Here is a 24301-nt window from a genome sequence, read left to right as displayed (position 1 = left end):
AACATCTCTTTCTCTTATCTATTCTTTCTCTTCCTTCTCTTCACTCTTATAATTTACGCATTACTCCTTATTATATGCCTTGTTCCCGTGTCTTTTCTTGCACCTTTCATTCTATCAATATTCTCGGTGGGATGGTTATTCCCCATGAAGCTTGGTGATTTGTTTGTTGATTTTAGGAATGTTGAGATTGATTGATTGGTAGTTGTTGCATGATTGTCTGACTTATTGATGAAGCATTGAAAAATTATTTTCTATAGCATGAAGAATTTGCAGAAGTGGATATTTGAAGTTTTGAACATTTGGATGCATGTACATTTATTTTTATTATTGAAGGTCCTTGGCGAAAAACTCTTATGTTTCTTTGCTTCCCTTCTGCACATTTTGTTATTTTTACCCTCATTGAGTCAATGGAAGACTCACCCTTCTCCTTACATTTTTTTTTCTAGATGAGACAAATGTTGAAAGTACCTGTGGTGGTTAATTCATAGGCATATGGAGTATATGGTAAATAGTCAATATATCTTATGGGATCATGCGATGTCATGACTACTATAAGGGTATTAGAGTCGAAGTTGTGATGTGATATTGAAATAGTTATTTTTTGTTATCTCATTTTGAGAATCTAATCTATAATATATATATAAGTAGAATTGCAAGCCTATGTTTAGTGACGCCATGTGTCTTTTTATATTTTTATGTTTTTTTTCAAAAATAAATAAAACAACCACACTCCTTCATATCTTATGCGATATGTCCTTTATATTTTTATATTTCATTGTTTTTTCAAAAATAAATTAAACTACCTCACTTCCACATATCTCTCCTTTATCCCACATATCCCTCCACTATCTCTTCAATTACTTCTAAAAATATTTTTTAAAGATAATAACTACATTAATTTTGAAACTAACCAAAACTACTTCCCTTTATCTCTTATTTTTCTCTCCTTTATTTTCATTTATCTCTAATATTCTCCCCCACGATTCCTTTCATTATCATAACTTCCACGTTAACATTGATTTTTTTAGAAATAAATTTAAAAATATATAAAAGTAAAGCCACAAGCTTAGGTCTAGTGATGCCATGTGTCATACTCACATATTTTTAAATATAAAACTACCTCAACCTCAAATTTAAATATAAAACTGCCTCACCTTCAAATATATCTTCATTATCCCCACCCTCCATAAAATTATTCATAATTTATTTATATTTTCAAATTTCTAATTTAAAAATTGTAAAACTCTCCCCCAGGTTGTGGCTTTCGTGAATGCTTCAAGCAACTGTCATAAAGCACTCTTTCCCAGTTGTAGTCTTCCTCAACATTCTCCATATGTGAGTTATTGTTATTTTTGTAACCCAAAATCCCTCTCCTAAATTTCTTTAACGTGCATATCAATCTAGCTAGATATCACTTTCGGTCGTTGGAGACAATATTGACTTCAATACTCAAAATAAATCTCTAAATGTTGGTGACATTATTCCATTTTTTCTTTAGGACTTGTCTTCATTTTATCTCTTCTCTTTCGCAAATTCTGTTTTACTACGAGAGCAAGAGGCCAAGCAAAATTAGTGTATTGTCAAGAACTAACCTTTTTTGGTCAATCTTTTTTACATTCTTATATTTTGGCAGTTTGGGAGATAGTGCTAATGATAGAAATGGATTACTATTGCCGACTAAGATATATAGAGGAAAACGAAAGGCATGGATCATGTATGGGTAATGAAATGATTATACATATAGTTTGGTCTACTTACAAATTATAAATAAATTTTGTGTTTCATTCTTCAAAATTTGTACAATGTATATGAGAGATCAACCTCAATTGCTTCAAATAATATAAATCTCAACGAGGTATATATCTGCCTCGAACACTTAATTTTTAAAAAGTGTAGTTGCAGATGCTTTGGATCCTTTTATGAGGTAAGTCTCAACGAGGGTCACTTGTAGTAATCGCATTAGAAATCTATAGCTTTAATAAATTACACTCTCTTTTTGTTTTTTGATTCAACTAATGCTCTCTTTAATTAGTCCACAAGTTATTTCGTATGCTTGCAGGTCACGTTAGACCCTGATGCACATATCCCAATCGACCCAAGTGCAAGAGGATAATTAGCTTGCATGGGTGAGTTTTCCTGATCTCACTTTGTTTTTGCTTCTTCTTCTTAGTCATTGGTTTCTGAAATTGATCATATAATATAGAGAGAGAGAATAGCTTAAATATTGCTTGCTGGCTTATTATTTGTTCATACTTCGATTCAATTTTTATTATAAACTATCTCTCTCTCTCTCTATATATATATATATGTATAATGAGTTTAGTTATGGATATTTGTGCGTACAGGTTAGTAACTAAATATTCGGACGACTACAAACACCAAGCTTTCGGCAACTGTAAATACACAATATTATATATTATGCTTTTCTTTTCAACCTTTGTTATATGGCATGCATTTTTTTACCTGCGGTTCCATGGCATGTATTTAGTTTGTAAGGGATGTTTCATGAAAATAACAGTATATTAATATGAATCTATTGAATTTATTGTGGGAATTTTTATTATTACTTACATTTACTTTTTGTTTATTCTGGTAAGTATGGGCCTGTTTGGCTTTTTATTTTCAATTTTTGTTTTTAAAAAATTATTTTGTAATAACCTTTTCAAAATTTTTTTAAAATAAAATGAAATAAAAATTTGTTTGGTTATGTCAAGTTAAAAACATTTTTAAAATTAAAAAATAGATTAATAGTGATGGTTATAGGCAGTTAATGGTGATAATTAATAATAAAATTGGTCAAAATGATTATAATTTTTAATAATCAAATGTACCGTATTTTAAAAACAAAAAAATAACCTTGATTATTAAATAAACTTCAATAACCTTGATTATCTTGGCCAAAAAATATCCTTGATTATTAATAATCTTATTAGTTAATATATCAATTTACTTTATGTAAACATATTGCCATCCATATTAGTTAAAATTCTAAATTATTTTACTTTAAGTTACCAAAATTCCCCCTCCCAATCATTAGAAATTTGTTTTAAATTTTTACTTTTCTGGGTACAATGATATTATCGCAATTTCTCAACTTTTTATTCACAAATTTAAATTTTAATCTTAAAATTTTTTGAAAATTTCAAACATCATAAATTTTCTACCCCAAATTCAGTTTATGAAATTAATTTTTTAATTCTTAATTATAATTTAACTATGCAATGTGAATATATTATTTATAATTTAAATATATTTTATAATTTGTTTTTAAATTAATTGCATGGGAAGTTACATGGGGATTTTTAAATCATTATTTTATTTAACCAACTACTACTATTGAAAAACACCAATTACTTTAATTTTGAAACTGATTGATCGTTAATGATAATATAAATTTGTATTTAACTTATATATCTTACACCGGTGCATTGTACGGGATACATACTAGTTTGTTATGAATGGGTGAATGTTGAGTAAAGCAAAGTTGTATTTTGTTGAGATATTTTGCAAAAGAGGTGTGTCATTATGTGTTTAGGTTTGGTAAGTTGAGTGGAAGTAAATTAGCTTAGCCTATGCGCTAGTCACAACTCATCTTTTTGTATCGTGACAAACTCCCACTACAACAAAAATAACATATAGGAGCAGTTATTTTCTTTTTAGAGCGTTTTCGAAATGCTTTGAAAGCTAGCGCTCCCATAACTATGAGAATGCTTTTGAAATACTCTTGAAAGCCAACCTGTGGGAGCTTTTCATTGCAAAAATGCTCCCGAAGGCTGGCCTATGGGAGCTCTTCTATGGCATAAAAGCTCTTGTAGGTGCTAGCCTATAGGAGCATGTCGTTGCCAAAAAGCTCCCATAGGTCCCCACCTACAAGAGCATTTTCCATTAGAAATTCTTCCATAGGTTTTTTTTTTTTTTTATAAAAAAATTCATATTTATTGTCCTCTTACTTTGCCTGCGTCATTTGTAGGTAACCAATCTAGACAATCCAAAAACAATAATAAAATACTTATTAAATTCATACACAACTTAGTATATCATCAAACACTCTACAAAATTTATTACAAAACTTTCCTTCAATGATTGAAATTCAAGATAAATTGTCAATTAATTTAATTTTAAAGAGACAACTCTAATTATGAACCAAATGCTTTCATTTACACACCAAAACTCTTATAATTAACACTAAATTCTTCCATGTACATCCTCTAATTCTTTCATCTTGAAAGAGTTGCATCAGGGCATCCTAATAATTCTACAACAACATATTTAAAATATCAGTCAAACAATTATTTAGAATAAATAAAATGACACCTATTTATAAACTTCTTTAGAGAGAAAGCTTCCCATATCCATTAGAGATAGATTTTTCAGTCTCATTTTATGACAAACAGGCCCTCAATTCTTTTCAAGTTTCTCGTTGACTAAAACGAATGTAACGTAGGAAAGGAAATTGCTGAATTAACGAGGTTCTAGAACTTTATTTGTGAATAGCCTCCAGACCGCAAATAATGCGATATAGACAAGTTAATGTTGAATAGTTTGAATGAAGTCGCCGACTTAATTTTCTAAGAATCTCAACTTTACAAATCAATCATTAGACTACGCTTAAGCTTAAGCACAATCAAGTTATTTATTGGTAACATTAGAGCAAGCTGATAGAATTTTAATGTGATGAAATTGATCAGGGAATCGGCTTAGTAACATTAAATGTTAATGCACTTAACAGCAACTCAAATAATTCCAAATGAAGATATATATACATGGTAAAATATATATATATATATATATATAGGCATTTGTAGTATGTTAAAAACTAGAACACATGCTAAACTCTAAAGTGAGATAAACAAAGAAGTTACCTTTTCTTCTCGTCTTATCCGCACCATTGACTAACAAAATTCTTGCAATATCTCTATTTTGGCTCTGAATAGCAACTTGCAATAGAGTCCTACCTTCCCAAAAGTTAAAATGTATAAAAGCCAAATATACACAGTAAGTGACCATCCAACTGTAACAATGAAGTTAAAAAAATAGAACCAATTGAATTAAGTAGAACAGTGAAAAAGGAGCAATTTGAAGTGTAACCCCGTGCTAGTTATCTACAAGAGAGATTTTGAAAGAATAAAGCTTACCGGTCCATTCAAACAAAGTAAACATGCTATAACCACTCCCAAATGCTAGATAATAAAAACAATTTATGTTTAGATTTGTTATCTATCATAATTCTGAACCTTACTGCATGCCTAGACATGTATTTTTTTTATAACTATATTTTAACAAAGATCACTAAAAAAATCAAAAGGACAAAACTCTGCATAAACTCTGATGCAAAACAAAAATGATAATTTTTAAAAAACACTACTACAAAATTATTGGTATATGATACCATTAAAAATGACGATTTTAAGAAAATCTGTCATTTAAAAGATAGGTGGGTGATGGTTGCAAAATAAACAATAGGTGTTTTAAACACCTGTCATTTATCTCATTAGCATATATGATGGGTGTTTTAACACCCTTCATATAAGGCTTCAAATTCTACCTCTAAAAAAATTAAAAATTAATATTAACATAAATGACGGTCCTTCTAAACACCCATCATTTATATTAATAACATTATATGACAGGTGTTTTAACACCCATCATATAATGTTTAATTTTTTAAAATAAAAAAAAAAGAATAAAACAGACTTTATATGATAGGCATTTTTTAAAAAATAAGAATAAAAGAGACTTTATATGACGGGCATTTCAAATGCCCGTCATATAAAGTCATCACAATATATGAATGCCCGTCATATAAAGAGGAATAAATGACAGGCATTTAAATGCCCATTATTTATTCTTGTTTAAAAACTTTTTAGTTCCTCCTATTTCATATTTTCTCTCACATGGCCGATGAACACTTGTTTCTTCTCTTCTCTACTTTCACACGAAATCACAAGTAAACCCATAAAGTGACTTTATTTCCATAGTCGACCATCAACCCCCACCTCTATCATGTTTCCGCCATCGTCCTCGCTGTCGTTCATTGTGCCCTAAGTTTGCCATTGGTTTTCAACCCATTTTCTTCCAAGGTACATTTTTTTTCGTGTTTTCTAGTGTTTCTTTCAATATCCTTTGGTTTTGGTTGTGGAAATAATTTATTCATTGTTTTGTACAGTTTTATTGTTTGAATTTACGTAGTTAACTTTCTGTGCATATTGTTGCTTGATTTTGGTAATGTGAGTTGTCGAAATTGACAATATTGATGTGTTCTTGGCTTGAGGATGCTAATGGAGGTTATGGGTAGCCTCAAAATAATTATGAGGATGAAAATGAGTGATCGAAATGTATATTCATGATGAATGCATTTTTTTTAATTTTGAACGAAATTTTTGAATAATTGTTTTAAAAATTATATGCCTTATTTGATTTGGATAGTTTTATCGTTAGAAACTTCATATTGAAATGTACTAGTGTACCAAATTTGATTACAATTGAAGTTGATTTGAGTGACAAAAGTTGACGCGCGGTTTCTCTAAAAATTATAACTATTTTTTGAAATTTTGACAATTGCTATAATGAATAATATTATCTTGGCATGAGATTACTACTGTAAGGTATGAGTAAAATTAGAATGATAAATGAAACAAAAAGAAATGATTAGAATTGATGCTTATGCTATTTTTTTTTTTGTGATTTTTCAATAATTTTTTTTTGAAATTGTGTATGGTTGAAAATGTCATTTTGTTGGATTTTGTTGCTATTGAGATTGTTTATGATTGAATTTGGCTTATTGATATAAGTTGTTAGGTTTAAAAAGTGAGTTTGAGCTTGGGAAATAATTGTTTTTTTTTGACATTATGCTGCCGAATTTTTTTGACATGTAGAATAGTCAATTACATTTTTAATCAATTTATCATTCATTTCTTCTCCATATTTGTTTTTTTTATTTTTGTAGGTAAATGGTTTCTCAAAAAAGTATTGATCCTAGTGGACCTAACAATACTGATCCTAGCATTGACATGAATGACCAACAAATTCAACAAAAAGCAAATCAAATAACAAGGGAATTGACATTAATGAGCAAGGTGAATAGGAGAAGGGCTACTGGACAAAAATATGAGCTTGAATGGAATTACAAAGGTCAACCTATCAAGAATAACAGAAATAAATTTATCAACTACATAGAATTGTGGCAAAGGCAATATGCCCATTACAATTAGGAGTTGGAACGATGTTAGTCTAGTAACAAAGAATTATATTTGGGAGCAAGTAGAGGTAAAATACTTTACTCATAATCATTATAATTAATTTTAATTACTTGACTACAAATCTAATTAATTTCTTTGTTTTACAGTCAGCATTCATAATTGATGCTAGTCGAATGAAATTTGTCATTCAACAAGCTAAAAAAGCAATGCGGACATTTCGGTATTTCGTTGGAATGAAATACATTAAAAAATTGGCCGGAAACATTAGTGTTGAAGTTTCTGAATTAATAAGGCCATTAGTCTCACAAGAACAATGGGATGAATTTATTGCCTAACATTTCGAGGGGCAATTCCAAGTAAGAACTATAATTTTTTATTATCAATATATATATTTTTTGATCTAATTCTGTGTTTTGCATAGGAATTGAGCAACCAAAGAAAGAGTTGCATGAGAAAGATATACACCCTTACAAGAAAGGGCACATAGGATATGCAGGAATTGAGCAGTAAATGGTATATTAATATTTAAGTCATATAATTTTAGTTTATTTTATTGATATGTGCACTATTAATGTTCAACTTTATTTAAATACATAGATCGAGTGAGAGGGTTCAGGAGCAAGTTCTGTTTCATGTCATAAACTCTTCATAGAAGCTCGGACCAATAAAGAAGGAAATATTGTTGACGAACGTGTTTAGGAACTTGCTAACAAATGTGTAAGTATATTATTTAAATATTTCCATTTTTCTTATAATCAATTAATAAACTTAACTTTCTCACTATATGTTGCACAGGCTGAGATAGAGAAAAGTGGCCTACCTGATGATAGAGATGTCTTGGGCAAGGCACTAGGTAATCCTGAACACTTCGGTTGGGTTAGGGTTATGGCTTTGGTGTCACAAAAAAACAAATATTTGGGACACAAAAAAAGATAAAGTTAACAGAGTACATAGGTGCAAGGGTTGAGATTGCCACACTAAAAGAAGAGCTAGGTAGGCAACGAGAATTGATTGATACCTTGCTCAAGGACAAGGAGAGGCAGGAGGGGGAGTTTCATATTAGTCCTAGCGGGAAAGGTAGTTTTAGTGTAACGTAGCCCGTTAAAAATCTCCCTGAGGTAAAATAGTTCTTATTTATTTCACTTATGTTTCATTATTTTTATTTTCCATAGCATTAATATAGTATATTACTCATTAATATAGGGCGAGAATATATGTGAGTTGTTAGCAAATAGCCTGAATCGTTATGTGGTTGCTATTAGTCGAGTGTTCAATATGCCTGGAGACACATTACATAACATGCCACTCCCTGCATCCTATATATGAGTTGCTATTGATGTGCCTAAAGATCTCAACTATTCATTACCTATTCCCATCGAGGATGCAGGGATTGTAGGAGAGGCGATAGGTAGCTTTGTTGAATGGCAAGTTACCAATATTAAGATGCCAAGTCTAAAAAAAGCTAACAAAGATGCACAATCCAAGAAAAAGATTGTGCCCCAATTAGGCTTTCCTCAAAAATTGTCTTGCATGTAGCAATACCTGAACAAGAGCCTCAATTGTCAAGCTAGCATCGAAATTTACTTCAGGCGTGTGCAATGATTCATAGGTCTAATCCTCCGATCTTGCAAATCCCATTTTAGGCAGGAATATATGGTGCACCATGGTATGATATGCTTTCACTCAATATTATAGATGAAGTGTTACAACATGAGATGACTAGCCTCACTGTTCTCAGCTTTTATATACAGTAAATTATCTTTCATAAATAAATAGTTAGTATTTTAAATATATACTTATCCATTTGATATATTAATGGTATGTGCTTGCATGAAAAATTTATTGTCCCTTTTGGCCTACAAACGAAGTCCGTTTTTGTTACTCCCCATAAGGTTGGTGCACATGCTTTAATTAAAAACGACAAGATTTTAGATCAAGCCAATCAATTAAGTGAAAATTTTAAAGCAAGGGCTCAAAAGGGGACATTATTCTTAATACCATATTGCCAAGGGTAACCTACTTCTTACTTATATTAATGGATTTGTTAAGATTAATTTAGTTAATTAACTATAATTTTATAACACTTGTTAATGCTATTAGGGACTATTGGATGTTGATTGCCACTGAACCATATGGTAGCACTCCAAGAATATATTATCTTGATTCTCTTGGTGGAAAACCAGAGAATAGACAAATTTTATTGGAGTTGATCAATACGTAAGTGCAAAAAATAAGTATTTTATATATTTATTTGTTTATTTCTATATTGACATATTTTTTTATTTTTTTATTAGGGCAATTGTGTTGTATCACACAAACACTAAACAAATAATTCCAAGGGCATTTACAAATTTTGATGCAGCCTACACTTGAAATATAATAAAGGTAATTAATATCATTTTTTAATTTAAATATTCATAATTTTTTAATGCATTAATATGTACTAATTAGTTCTTTAATTTGTAGTGCCCAAGACAAATGAAAAATAGCTTGGATTGTGGCTTAGGAAAATTACAGTTAGGTCCCACACAAGGGAATTAATTACTGCAAGGTCCATTGACAACTGAACTAAACTATATTGACAACGGGTTGTGTTGTCAATGCAGTTTAGTTCAGTTGTCAATGGATCTTGCAGTAATTAATTTCCTTGTGTGGGACTTTAACATCATTCTCCCTTATGGCTTTTTGTGTTATGAGGTTCATGAAAAACATCATTATCCATAATGAGAGCACAATTCTTGCGATGGTATGCCAACAATTAATTTTTACTTTATAATTGCTAATGAATTTAATTTATTAAAATAAATTTATGGTGGATAATTTATGTTTTATAGTACTATAAGGATTCCTACATTAAAGAATTTAGGCATGCATAAATAAATGAGGTAATTGAAGAGTGGTGCAAGTACATATTCCAAGTGTGGTCATTGCATAAAGATGAAAATCAATAGATTTAGTGCAAGTAGGGTTAGTGTTTATAGTTTTACTAGTTTTCACTCATTATTTGATATTAGTTGATAAATTACTTCCTTTAAAAAATTCTATACATTGATTACTTAATAGATTAGAATAAGAGATTAGTTTTTATTTCATTTTTTATTGATTATAATTCAATTTCAATTGATATTCATATATAAAAATGTTGGAATTACTGTCTGGTTATTATTTGTATAGTTGTTACAGCGAGGCTGCTATAAATAATAGACCATTGTTTAAAAAAAACCATAGAATATATGATGGAAAAATATTTGCCCATAATTTATTCTAACCAAAAATATTTGCCCGTCATATATTCTTACCATAAATGATGGGCAAATATTTGCCCGTCATTTATTGTAACCAAAACATATATGACGGGCAAATATTTGCCCGTCATGTATTGTCTGGTAGAATAAATGATGGTAAAATATTTGCCCGTCATTTATGGTAAGAATATATTATAGGTATTTTAAACACCTGTCACTTATTCTTATAGAAGATGCATAAAAATATATTTTAAATGATAGGTTATTTAACCGTCATTTATACAAAGGAATAAATGATGGGTAAATAACCGTCATTTATTTAGGGAGACTTTAAATGTCAGGGTCATAAATGATGGTTCATTTATAAGTTAAAAAACCTGTCATTTATGTCATTTTTTGTAGTAGTGAAAGCTTCCAGAAACTTACGAGAGGTAAGAAAGGGGGACTGTTCTTAGAACTCAAATAGGATTAACTAACATTAAAAGAAAAAAGATGTTCCCCCTAGTCTTCATCAGCCAAAGAAAAAGATGTTATTAGCTGAGGTGCAAATAAGAAAAACAAATTCAGACAGCAAGAAGTGGAGGCTTCCCCTTTTATTTATAAAAAAACAGAGAGTGAAAAATAAGTTTTTGCTTTCTCCAGAGAGAGTGAAAGCCATAGAACACCGGAACTTGAAGAAGATTTGAGCTGAGTTCAAAGAAAATAGATAGATAAACACCTTGGATCTTCATGACCATTTTTAGTTTCAGCCACCTAACTAACACCTTGTTGGGCATAGAACCTCAACAAATGCATCTTTAATGAAAGGGTTTGAAGCTCCTAGTCACTGAGATGTCAAGTGAAAATCTTTACTAGACCTATTACACAGAATATTAGATTTTGATCAGAACAAACCTTCAAAGACAAGCATGCTAATTCTTTAAGAGAAAGTGGAAATCTAACTCAATCAATATATAAATATAAACTATTTAAAATTTTTGAACAAGGTGACTTCAGATTTCCTTTTATGACTTGTTGGATCTGAATTGTGACTTCCAGAGTGTCCATTCTCTCAAGCAATTTCCTTTGAAATATCTCTCTCACAAATCTTGGCTGTTGTATAACTAGCAGCTAGGCCACCTAAAGAATGACCTATAAATGAAATTTTCTAATCACCTAGGTGACGCTTTATAACTGATATGACCTGGGAAAAGAAAAAAGAGGGGTGGAAAATTTTTGGATTGTTGCAGCAAATTCATAAACCTAAAACTTCATTTAAACATTACAGATTGAATAGAGTAAACCATATGAATTACAATTTTTGAACAAAAACATTAAATTACAAACAATTTGGTTAGTTCCTAATGAAATTTGAGATGCAAAGAAAGTAATACAAGCTGTTTAGTGCCATCTTCATAGCTCACCTCCTCAGCTAGTCTTTGTTCCATTACATCATTACCATCAAATGTCAACATAAAAGAATTACATTCACTTCCTGCATTACACAATGGTATATGCATTCTATTTCATGATGAAATAAACCAAATCATCTTGTGATGGAATAATGGTAGAAAGATTATGCGGACTCATAGTGTACAATAATATCATATTGTTGCCTCATGAGAAACTGCTTTCTAGCAAATTTTCAATCCTGAGCACTGTGATAAAATAACAGAGGTTAAGCATAAGCTCATGACTATTATTTGATGTCAACAACTAGAATGAATAAACTGCAAGAACATTACCATGAACAATGCACCATAAAATCTTGGAAGAGGCAAGAAAATGGATAATGATCAACCAAACAGACCTGGAACAGGGACGAATAGACTCCACTACCACAAGTAATGGAAGAATAGATCTGGTTTGATAGATGTAGAGATGAACTGAAGCAGGACTTGAGGCAAAAGGAAGCAAGACAGGCTTGAGGCGATGGTGTAGAATCTTCAAGCGGATGGCATGACAGCTTCGTAGATATCTTCGGAGAGAGGGAGGGAAACGAGTTTAGGGCTGTGTTTTGCTAAAGGGGGGAATGAAATCGAAGGGGTGCGCATATATTTTTTTAAAATAAAAATGTACAAGAGCGTTTTTACCTATGAAAGCTCCTGTAGGTTTTATTTTTTTTTAAAAAAAATAACTCCCTTACGAGAGCATTTTGGGCCTTAAAAAGCTCCTATAAGTAAAGGCCTACCATAGCGTTCTTAGCAAAAAAATGTTCCAATAGGTTCCGCATCATGCTTTTGGAGCATTTTTTAAATAAAAACACTTTGATAGAGGTGCTCCAATAGCTTTTTTTTCTATAGTAGTATCTCTTACTATTTTATTAGTGCTTTTAATCAATTTAGCTTTAGGATTATAACTCCTTGAGAAATATGATATTGGTTGACTCTGTAGCACACTAGAGTTAACTTAGTTAATTTAAGGCCGATGTGACTAAGACTTATCATTCTCCAAGACTTGTCTTATATGTCATCATTTTAGCTTTAAGATTCTAACTCCTTGAGAAATGTAATGTTGGTTGACTCTGTAGCACACTAGGGTTAACTTAGTTAATTTGAGGCCGATACGACTAAGACTTATCATTCTCCAAGACTTGTCATATATGTCATCATTGCTCTCCTAGGCTATACCTATTCCTCTTGGCCTATTGATGGAATTTGGGATAATGATTACTTAGGATTATTAGGATTTATCTAAGATATTAGGATTATTCATTAGGGATAAAGATATTTATCTATTAGAATCATGATTTATTATTTATTTTATTGTTATTTTAAATATCAGTGTCTTTAAGATTATATTTAGATTTAGAATTTGGGATTTGAATTTAAACTATTGTGATTTAAGGGATAAGTTTTATATTTATATTCGTGATTTCTTATGTTTTATTTTTATGATGGCCCATGTAAGGAGTGTTGAAAGCATTTTAGCACCCCACCTCAAATTGCTCGACATTCATAATATCATGAAGGCTACGAGCGAACAACTATTGGAGATCAACACAATTATTGGTATGCATACAATGAATGGGATGATTATGAAACACGTCATAAAGCTGAATATGAAAGGCAAATGGCTGAGGATGAGAGATTTAATGATGAATTAGAAAGACAAATAGCTAAAGCCAAATGCTGCAATGCCACATCCAATGCTAAGTTGGAACATCAAATTCAAGAAGGTGCACGTCTTATTGAAAAAAAAAAAGAAGAGTTTCCAACAAATTATATAATCCTTAAATTTGTAGAAACAAGCAATTAGGCAAGACGTAGTTGAAACTCCTACCTTAAATTCAAAGGACTCTATAGTTACTCTTGTGGAGCCTAATCATGAGAGTGGTCTATCCATTCTAGCACCTTTACCACTATAGGCTATATTAAAAACTCTAATAAAGGCTCCTTTACTACCAATACAAGTTGTTGAACCCTGATTTTGATTATTACAAAATAAAGAGAAGATTGTGTTTCACAGGTTATTTAATCATAACTAAGATAAATGGCTAAACATTATACTAAAGCTAACTTAAGAAGTAGGTTTTGAATTTTATATTATGTAAGCCAAAACCTTTTCCTATACCTAATCTTATTTTTTAAAGAAATCCTATCTTGGTTAAGTATTTGAATTAACTCTATGCCTTTTGAATACCTATGTATCCTTGTGAAAGTTTTCCAGATGAATCTTGTGTTAAAATTCTCTTTCAAGAATTTCCCTTTTACCTAAGTGCCTTTAGCACTAGTACTGTGCCTATAACACCAATGCTATTGATCATTTCCTTCATGTTATCTACTTTGGAATTTATCATTTGTGCCTTTAACAATGCTACTATGCACTTAGCACCAGTGTTACTTGTGTTCTATACTGTCACGCCTTAAAAATTTAAGGCATGACTGGCACGAAATATGTGTGTAAAACCCATATCCCTTAAGCATTGAACAAACATACTTTCATCCATACAAAACTATAGGCATATATTTTATTATTATTATTATTATTTTATAAAAATTTTAATAGAATTTTCATGTAAATAAAACTTCCTGAAGTAAATGACAAAAAAAACAATAATAATCAAATAAAAGGATCTCATACCCTACTAACATATATACAATCTTTAAAGAAAGACGAGAATCCTACCTATATTATACGTGGAGTAGTTAGGACCAGTCCTTGAAATGAATACAGGGTTCAAATTTTCATCAAGCAAAACTTGTTTGAAATAATTCTTCCGCTCCACTTTAGCGATAGAATGCCTCAAGTAACACCTTGATATACGAGTTCAACTTATACTACCTGAGGCTAAAAATATGTTTTTCAGTGAATAACGTCCCAACAATAAATAATAGAATATAAATAAATGAAAGATTCGAAATAAATATGTAAGTTAAAGAAACAAAAATTTTCATAAAAATTCAATAAGCTTCATAATAACATGTGTCTATAAAAGTTCAAAGAAATCTCAAATCATTAAACCATGGTAGCAAATGATAATATCACTTGATTTCATGGAAGCACCTGAATGAAATAAATATTTATAAACAAATTATTGAATAAAAATCAATAGAATATAACATCATTAAATAATTAGATTCATAATTATAGGAATTTATCAGAACAATTAACAAATGTGGATACACAATCCATAAGGGTAACTAACCAAACGCGGCTTATGCCACGAAAACAAATGTGGACACATAGTCTATAAGGGTAACTAACCAAATGCAGCTGAAGCCACGAAACAAACGTGGACACATAGTCCATGAGGGTATGTAACCAAACGCAGCTGAAGCCACGAAACAAACGTGAGTACGATGCTCACGAATAACCATCCCTCCGTTCCACGTGCGTTGGCCATCACACGGGGCTAGCACCTCCTATACACACCTTGCTAGCTAGGTGTACCATGGCACGCTAAGGGCTAACAGAACTGCCGTTAGCAGTCAGTGTTCTGTATAAAGTCCCTTTTTAAAACCATTTTCAAACATGCGAGAAAATCATCACTTTCAAGATACAGTTCTCATTCTCAAAATCAAACTCGCATGAATATGTTTAAGCATTAAAACTTGCCAAAATCAAATTTCATATCCAATGCTTATGCTTGCATTTATTGAATAAAAAAAAATTTTAACTTCGAACTCGCATGAATCATTCTCTGTATCTCTCCAATATTTGATAGAATAAAAATCTCATAATCAAAGTTCAAACTTGATTTTATTGATCAAATAACATTTCAAATTTGGTAAAGCTAATTTCTCAAAATAAAGTAATGTTAATCAACAAATATTCAATAATCACATTGATGCTATAAAAATGATTTCTAAAAAAATATAATATTTTAGTAAAGGAAATTTTGATTAAAAAAAATTAGTTGGGACACTATCCACTTACCTGTGATATTTTCAAATATTAAAAGTCACCCTATACAGCTTTAAACGAATCTTCTTTGCCACTTCAACAATTTCCCTTCCCCAAATCTCCTATTTAACATATAATAGGATCTTAATGGACTCTCAACAAACCTATTAAAATTTTCTTTCATATTAACAAAAGAAAAATATAACTATAATAAATTTGAAACTCTTAAATCAGGATTTATACATAAGGATTTCTCCATAATCATTAAATTCTTAAATCAATCTAATTTATACTTTAAATCCTTCGATCCTTATTTATATATACACACTTTCCCATTTGAGACTTTATTTATATTATACTTATCCATCTAATTTCCTTAGGCACAAATAGCTAAATTTTGATTGAGATATATACATGCATGCACACCCAAATTTTTATCATCCTAATATTTTGAAAATACTACAATTCTCCCATTTAATCGAATCTCTTATGGCATCCCAAAATAAGTCATGAAAGTGATATCATGATTTATAAATCAACAACAATCAACTTTTCATTTGTCCCACAATAATTTCATAATAAATCTTTACTTGTAAATTTTCATGTTAAATTCAACCAATAGCACCCGGATACAATCTTACTTCTCACTATTTAAAAAAAAATAAAAGAAATACATAATCATGCAAAACCCTCATAGGGCATTTTATCAAACATATTTTACAAGTATGAACTTTTTTCTTTCTTTCTCTTCTCTTCTATGCAAATATCATCCCAACCATTCCTTTCTAATAATTCTAGGATGCTAATACTTGAATAAATTCAACTTGCTTAGATTTCTACCGCACATAACCTCACATAGTTCATGAAATTAGAGAGAGAAAACTCAACAAAATCAAAAATCATCATGTTTCACCCACGCACATAAATCCAGCAAAGAGGGACACTTTTTATAACTACAACTACTAAAATGTGCCACACATGGAATTAGCGAAAAGTAAAGTTTGGAAGAATCAAACCTGAGCTGGCAACGACAGAGAAGGGGAAGAGGAAAAGAGTCGACAGAAGCAAAGGAAGAAGAAGCTCACGCATCCCTGGCAGCACCTATAGCAACCCACCAACAGAGAAGGAATAAGAAGGAAGTTTTTCTTTTTTCCGATCACCTACAGCCTCAGGTGACTCAATACCTCACACACCCAACAGCAAAGAGACGGCGTGAGAGACAGAGCAATGATGAGAAGATGATGGTGATGCGTGGGAATGGAAGGGAAACTTGATACGCTGCCCCATAACAGCACATACAGGAAAGGAGATGAGTTTTTGGCCACACAATCAAAGAAAAAGGGAACACACAGCAACGCAGACCAACAGAGCATTTCAGCAAGGAATAACAGAGGAGGTGAGAATTTCTTTTCCGGCGCGATGACAGTAAGCGGCGGAAGAAACAGAGGAAAGTCGAGACAGGAAGGCTAAGCTCGCTCGCTTGCTCTCTCTCGTTCTCTCTCTCTTTCTCAGCTGGTCTGGAATTTTTGAAAAAAACAGAGGTGAAGAGGAAGCCCGATTTATATCTGCCATTTTCATTATTTTTTTTCATTTCTTTTTTTAAGGGGAAAAATGATAATTTCAAACAACAGAGGAAAAATAAAAATAAAAATCTCTAATGCAAGACTTTAATGATAAGAACCAACAAAATTTTTACTAAAACCACCAATGCATACTGTTATTATTATTTTTTTTCCAACAATTTTTTTTTAAATACAATAAAATTATCTTATTATTTAATCTAGCTTTATTATTTATAATATGGGTTATTACATTTATAGTACTCTATCCCCTTCTCTCAGTTCTTGTCTTAGACCTATATTTCTTAGATAACATCGATATTTTCTCATGGTGCGTAATAGTTTACTTTGTAAGAAATCCTTTAAGTTGAATTAACACTTGTGCTAACTTGATAACACCTGTGCTGCCCTTCAAGGTTCAAGGTTCTCTCTTAACACCTATGTTAATGACATGGCACTGATACTTCTTTTAAACTTGACTCTTAGTGTAACATCCCAAAATTTAAAGACTTAGATTTATTTTAAAAAAATAAAATAAAATATCTATAATTAAATTAAATTTAAGAATAATTGATAGAGGTCCATAGTTTGAATTTACTAAGCAAAAGTTGGGTTTTATTTTATTTTTAACTATGGGAAAATTATCAAAGTTTACCCGAGCTTTTGTGCTATAATAAGAAATGTTAGGCCCTTTCTTATAATTTTCCCTAAAGTTTTACATTAGCATTTTAAAGGGAAAACAGACGCAGAAACGTAGAAATGAAACAAGGAAAAGAAAGGAAACACACGAGAGGGAGAGAGGAAGAAGAGAGAGAGAGAAGAGAGAGGGAGTTAGAAATGTTAGGCCCTTTCTTGTAATTTTCCCTTTCTTGTAATGTTAGGCTTTGCGACTGTTGCGAGCTCGGCTACGCAATAGGTAAACTTCCTACTTCAATCCTCTTCCTTCCCTCTTGATTTTCTTAAATTTTTGGAAGAGAAAATTTTTGTTGAATTTTGATCTCAAAGGCTTTATTCTTGTAAGCTTTTATTTCTTTGGATCTTAGGGAGGATGTTTGAGTTTCTATATAGTGATCTAATGTTTTGAGTGGATAATTGGATGAAAAGAGGTGTTTTGGGCACAAATTAAACCTTGAGAGATTGGGTTTTTCTCCTCAATGGTTTAAGACTATTGATTTAGTTATAATTTTGCTATTTGAGCCTAATAAGATTTAAATTAAGGTTTGGTTTTCATTATAAGGGCTAACAGTGAAACTTGGTGAAACTAAGTGAAAGTTTTTAATTGATTAAAAATTATATGAATTGAAAATTAGCCTAGTGATGGCTAATAAATGGTTTTGGTGGTTAAGTGGTATTATGAGAATAGTTGGTTTAATACATGAACCATTGGGATGGATTATGGCTCATAGACTTAAGTTGTGTGGTATGAGTTATAGTCTTCATTAATGCTATTTGTCATGATAAGTGATGTGGATCACTTATATGTTGTAGGGAATTGTTGGTGGAACTTATTGAGAAGTTAAGAAACAAGCCAAGTCTTATTTTATACAAGAGAAACCCTTTTAGTACTAAAGGGTTGAGGTAATAGGGAAATTTATATTTCTTATTGCTTTGTTTAGCTATTTTTGAGTAGATAATATTATCTAGCATGCATTACATGTTTTAAACAATTGAATGCAAATAAAATGTGTTTTAGAAGGGTTTATGGGGTATTGTTTTAATAACAATGCATCTATGTTTACTATCTATTTAATATTGATGTTACTTATGGAAATAAGACTATTAGCATGCACTGTGATCATAAAAAAAGGAGTTGCACTTAGGGAAGTGCAACTAGGTTTGGTACCTTAGATAGGCTAAGGAACTGCTTAAGGGATGAATTATGAGTGTTATACTACCTTGAGTGTTGAAGTGGTCAATACTCAGGAAAGGTAGAAAAGGGTAGGAGGTATGATCTCAGTGGGAGTTCACCAATGGGGAGATGTGGTCTTGTGATATTCTATGGCTCACTGTCAGTATTCAGTGTTGCCTTTTGTATTGTGGGCTTAATACACTAAAGTGATTAGTAGATTGAGTGTTCGACACCTCTCAGTGGGAGAGGCAATCCGGCATATGAAGTGTGAGGTTGAGTGCCTAGGCCAAGGTAGCCGTCACATAGAGAATAAGTTGAGCTGGCTCTGGGAGGGAGTTAGCTTTGACTGCTCAGGATTTATGTTGAAGTGGCACAGGCGGTTCAGTAGATCAGATCATGCCTTGGTTTATATGTTGTGCCTGTGGAGGTATAGTGGGTGCAAGGTTTACTTACAAGTCAAAGATTGCCAAGGGGCATTCTATTGGTCAGGAAAGGCTATATCTACCTATCTATTGCATTCAAGCATTTTAATTGGCTAATTATATGTTATTTTGAATCTATTATTTATTTACTTGACCATAGCTTTCCTTGTAATAAGGAATATCAATTTCTCTGTTACTGAGACTGTGATTGTCTCACCCCTTTCTTTACAATATTTACTAGTCCAGGCGAAGGATCTATTGGTGGACGGGGAGGAAAAGAGCTAAGCTAGGGGTTTGCTTGTGATTTGTAAAGAACTACAATCCCTTTCTTTTGAGCAAGTACATTGTAATGTATTTAGGATTAGGGTGCCAGTATGATGTGATTATATGTATGCGCGTGAGTATGTGTGGATTGTATGGCTTGTGTATGAATTTTTGTTTGCTTGTAGACTTGTGGCTAGGGAACTTGGTTATGGTGTGTGGTTTTAATAGATTTATTTAGTAGACCAAGTTTTCACTACAAGCAAATATTTATTTTGGTATATATGTGATTCCATAAGCAAATGCAAAGTGGTTGCATTGCAAATGGTGTGCTATAGGCAAACATACACCTGAATAGAGAGAGTGGGTGCGTGGGCCCCACAGAGATCTCTGAGCCAAGTGAAAATGTTTAGCGTTGTGTATTCATATGTGTATATGATATTTGGAATAGTTTTTGGTCACTCTTGTGTGATTTGTGCATTTTGGGAGTTTAGGGTCCATTTTGAAAAAATGGCACCTGGGTGGTCAAATTTTTTCTATCATTTATTTCTACCAGGTGTTTTTAGTTCTATTTGATGTGTCCAAAGTGTTCTCATAGGTTTGTAACCATTAGGATGAGATTTGGACAATTTTGAAAATAGTTTTACCAAAAAAACTGCACTTTTGCATCTAGATGTCCAAATCTTAATCCAACCGTTGGATTTTTCTAAAATTTAGGTCACAAGTAAAAACTTTTATAAGCTTCATGTGGGCTTTGGAATCACATTGATCGGTTATCGGACAGAGAAATGACGCACTATGGAATTTGGTCCAAAGGAGCTGTCATGACAGCAACAGTGATGATATTGCAACATGCACAAAATTCAATCCGTTCGTTGGATCTTTCCAAAATTTGGTATCCTAATATTACTATTTAAATTGACATGTGGGCTTTGGAATTACTCCGATCGGAGGTCGGATGATAAAATGGTGCACTCCGGAAGTTAATCCGAAGGTGCTGTCATGATAGCTTTTAGCTATCATGACAGCAAAAATGACCAAACTTTTAACATATTTAATTTTTAATCCGACCGTTGGATCTTTTTAAAATTTGATACACTTATAGTACCCTTTGAATTTGATGTGTGAGCTTTAAAATTCTTCAATCGGAGATCGGATGACAGAACGGCGCCTCCCGGAAGTTGGCCCAGGAGGGCTGTCATGACAGCAATTTAATGCTATCAATTTAATGCTGTCATGACAGCATCTTTTTACCTCACTTTTGGCTAGCTTGCTTCTATGCGCTATAGGTAAAACCTATAAATTTTTTTTATTTAAAAAAGGTTTTAAATGTTTACTTTGCAATCGTATATTTTCTTAGTGATTTAAATGGTTTGTTTCTTAAGTTGGTTTTAGGATTAACTCCTTAACTACACTTAGTTTATTTGAATTGTGTGATTTTTGGATAACACTCGGGACAAGTGTTACACTTAGGGACTCTGTATTAAATGTTTTAACATCCGTGTTATTCCTTCTAACACTTGTGTTACCTTGCCTCTTGTGAAAATCATTTTATTTCCTTATAAATGATAAAGATCTTCATCATTTACAAAGAAACTTAATTCCAATACTACCAAAGCAACACTTGTGCTATTTTTCTGTGTGCTATGTTTTTTTCTTCACAGCACCGGTACTAAATTTCCTCTCCATGCTCTATTTTACGTGTTCAAATTTTAAACTCTTCAAAACTCTTTTCTTAGCCATTCTTTGATTTGCAATCACTTGTGTTCATTATATAGCCTTCTTAGAGACTATTCATGTAATGACCTAAAATAAAAATTATAAAATTATAATCAATAATTGAATTAACCTAAAAGCTTGAGAAAAAAAACATTTAAAAAATTTAAATGTTGATCATAAGGTCATTTGATTATATTTTATATATTTTTAGAGTAAATTAATTAAAGTAATTGATGGCTCAATAGTAATTGTTATTGGCTTTAACTTTAAGATTTGGGTTCGAATCCTCTTATGTTGAGGGTGGAAATTTTTATTTTCTTCAATCTTTACAAATTACCATTTTGCCTAAAGAGAATCAGACCCAAAATAAAATGTGTTTTATTTCTTCCATCCTCCTCTTCCTCATTTTCGAAGACTCTAGATCAAGTGACAGGGAGAGAGAGATCGTCCTTCACTTGCTTCTTCCATCCTCCCTTTGCCGTCGTTCAGATTGCCAGTCATGCGACCGAGTATTGTGGTTCAAATAGCTGATCCTTGGTGGCTCACTCCATTAGCCTCTGCATCCTTCTCTATCATTGATTCAATTCCATCTTCTTCCTTCCCTACAATTTGTTGATGCCGATTGCTGTCGTGGTGGGGATTTTTTTTAAACTCACAGCTTCTTCCATTCTGCTTGTTGCCATCAGAACCAACGTTTGAAGGATGAGAAATTTGATTAAACTTGAGAGCAGAAATTTGAATTTCAAGTAAGTAGATAGCGTCTCAATTAATATTCCAATAAAATTTGTTTTACTAAAATATTACATTTTTATATAAATCCTTTTTACAGCAATAATGTAACTATTGGATATTTTGTTGATTAAAGTACTTTATTTTTGTGAAGTTATCTCTATTAGATTTGATAATTTTAGTTTATCAGTAAATATAAGTTGGGATTCTTATTATGGGATTTTCATTCTGGAAATTATTGAATTGCTATGAAAAATGATTTATGCGAGTTTGACATTTAAAATGAAAATTTTATTTAATAGTGATTATATTCTCATATGTTTGAAATTGGTTTGAAAGGGGCTTTATACAGAACACTAGTTGCTAATGGCAGTTCCGTTAGCCTTTGGCATGCCATGGTACACCTAACTAGTAGGGTGTTTATAGGAGGTGCTAGCCCCGTGCGATGGCCAACGTACGTGGACCGGAGGGATGGTTATTTGTGAGCATCATACTCACATTTGTTTCGTGGCTTTGGCCCGTTTGGTTTGTATTACCCTCGTGGATGTGTGTGTCCATGTTGTTCCGTAACTTCGACTGTGTTTGGTTACATACCCTCGTAGACTGTGTGTCCACGTTTGTTTTCATGGCATAAGCCGCATTTAGTTATTTGCCCTCGTGGACTGTGTGTTCACATTTGTTATTGTTCTGATAAGTCTCTATAAATATGAATTTGATTATTTCATGATTTCATATCCGTTAGTTTTAATTAGCAACATATTTTTAATTACTTTTTTGTTTATTTTCTTCCTTGAAATTAAGTTATGACAATATTTGATATGATAATTTTATGGTTCAAGATTTCATTTAAAGTTATGTAAAATCCTTTTATTCCACATTTATTTGAATCTTTATGGAGATCATTTCCTTTTTAACTTACATTATTTGTTTTTAATTTTTTTTATTCATATTTAATTATTTATTTCTGGGACGTTATTCACTTAAAATAATTTTGGCCTCAGATAGTGTAGTTGGCACTAAACCACTTGTCAAATACTGAGGAGTCTATTACTGACTAGAGGTGGACAAGCTAAGGATTAAGTATTCTTCTGATGTAATGTTTTAATATGAAATTTTATTTGTAAGTATTTTATGCTTACTAGTCTATATTAGAATTTATATTGTTTGTTCTAGCTATTTGAGTTGAACATTTATTTGTTTATTTTGCTTGGTTGGTTGAAAGGAGTTGAACTCCAGATTAAGGTGATATTTTGTGTAAAATATTGTGTTGTAGAGTTTTGGGAGATCCTGTTTAGAGAGAAGGTTCTGCCAAAAATTTATATAATAATATTGAAGCTTTTATTAATACCAAAAATGTTTATGTATGTTCTAATTCAAACTAAAATGTAATTAGGTCTTAGTCATAGAAAGATGAACTGATTAAGGCTTAAGAGATGTATGGTGGTTCACGTCCTATGCCGGTCACCCCCCTTTTTGGGGCGTGACAATTCCAAAAAAATTATTGCTTGGATCAAACTCTTTATGATCTTTCTTGATTCATAACACTATGCTAAAAGCAACATTAGTATAAACCTTCACGTATTTCTGTCAGAGCATTTCATGTTTATAGCTGTTACATTGTGTAAAGAGAAACCTTTGTTGTAAAGGATTGTTACATTGCCTCAACCACCGAAGAAAATAAGCTCAGGTGCCCAAGAAAACTTAGAGAAAAGAGAGAGGAAGATAGAAAGCAACTAACATCCAACAAGAGGTTAATTAGTCTAATGGATCCATCTATGACTCTCAACTATAAATAGACTCATTTATGATGAATGAAAAATATAGAAGAACTAACAAGAACAAAACTCTGTCATTATTGTGCATTTATTTTTTACCAACTTTCTGAAAAATATTTATTGTCTTTGAGCTTTATTGATTACACATATCCACTCTTAAGAGAGTTTATAATAGTAGTAGTTCATTCTTGAATATACTCTATTTATCATTATTTTAC

General features: G+C 31.6%; 1 protein-coding gene across 1 annotated transcript in view; it reads right to left on the bottom strand.

Moving 5' to 3' along the window:
- The window catches only part of LOC129317446 (probable LRR receptor-like serine/threonine-protein kinase At3g47570), a 50697-nt gene extending 33839 nt beyond the window's left edge, over positions 1 to 16858 (bottom strand). The window contains exons 1-2 of the mRNA XM_054961771.1: positions 16786 to 16858; positions 11848 to 11918 (exon numbers count right to left, since the gene is read on the bottom strand). Coding sequence (XP_054817746.1) covers positions 11848 to 11918; positions 16786 to 16858 — 144 coding nt within the window. The remainder of the gene's footprint in view (positions 1 to 11847; positions 11919 to 16785) is intronic.
- Positions 16859 to 24301: the final 7443 nt, after the last annotated feature.

The sequence above is a fragment of the Prosopis cineraria genome, unplaced genomic scaffold, assembly GCF_029017545.1.
Source record: "Prosopis cineraria cultivar Desert tree isolate PC_DT_omini unplaced genomic scaffold, ASM2901754v1 PC8, whole genome shotgun sequence".
In the NCBI taxonomy this organism is placed as follows: domain Eukaryota; kingdom Viridiplantae; phylum Streptophyta; class Magnoliopsida; order Fabales; family Fabaceae; genus Prosopis; species Prosopis cineraria.
This window is presented reverse-complemented; position numbering and strand designations above follow the sequence as displayed.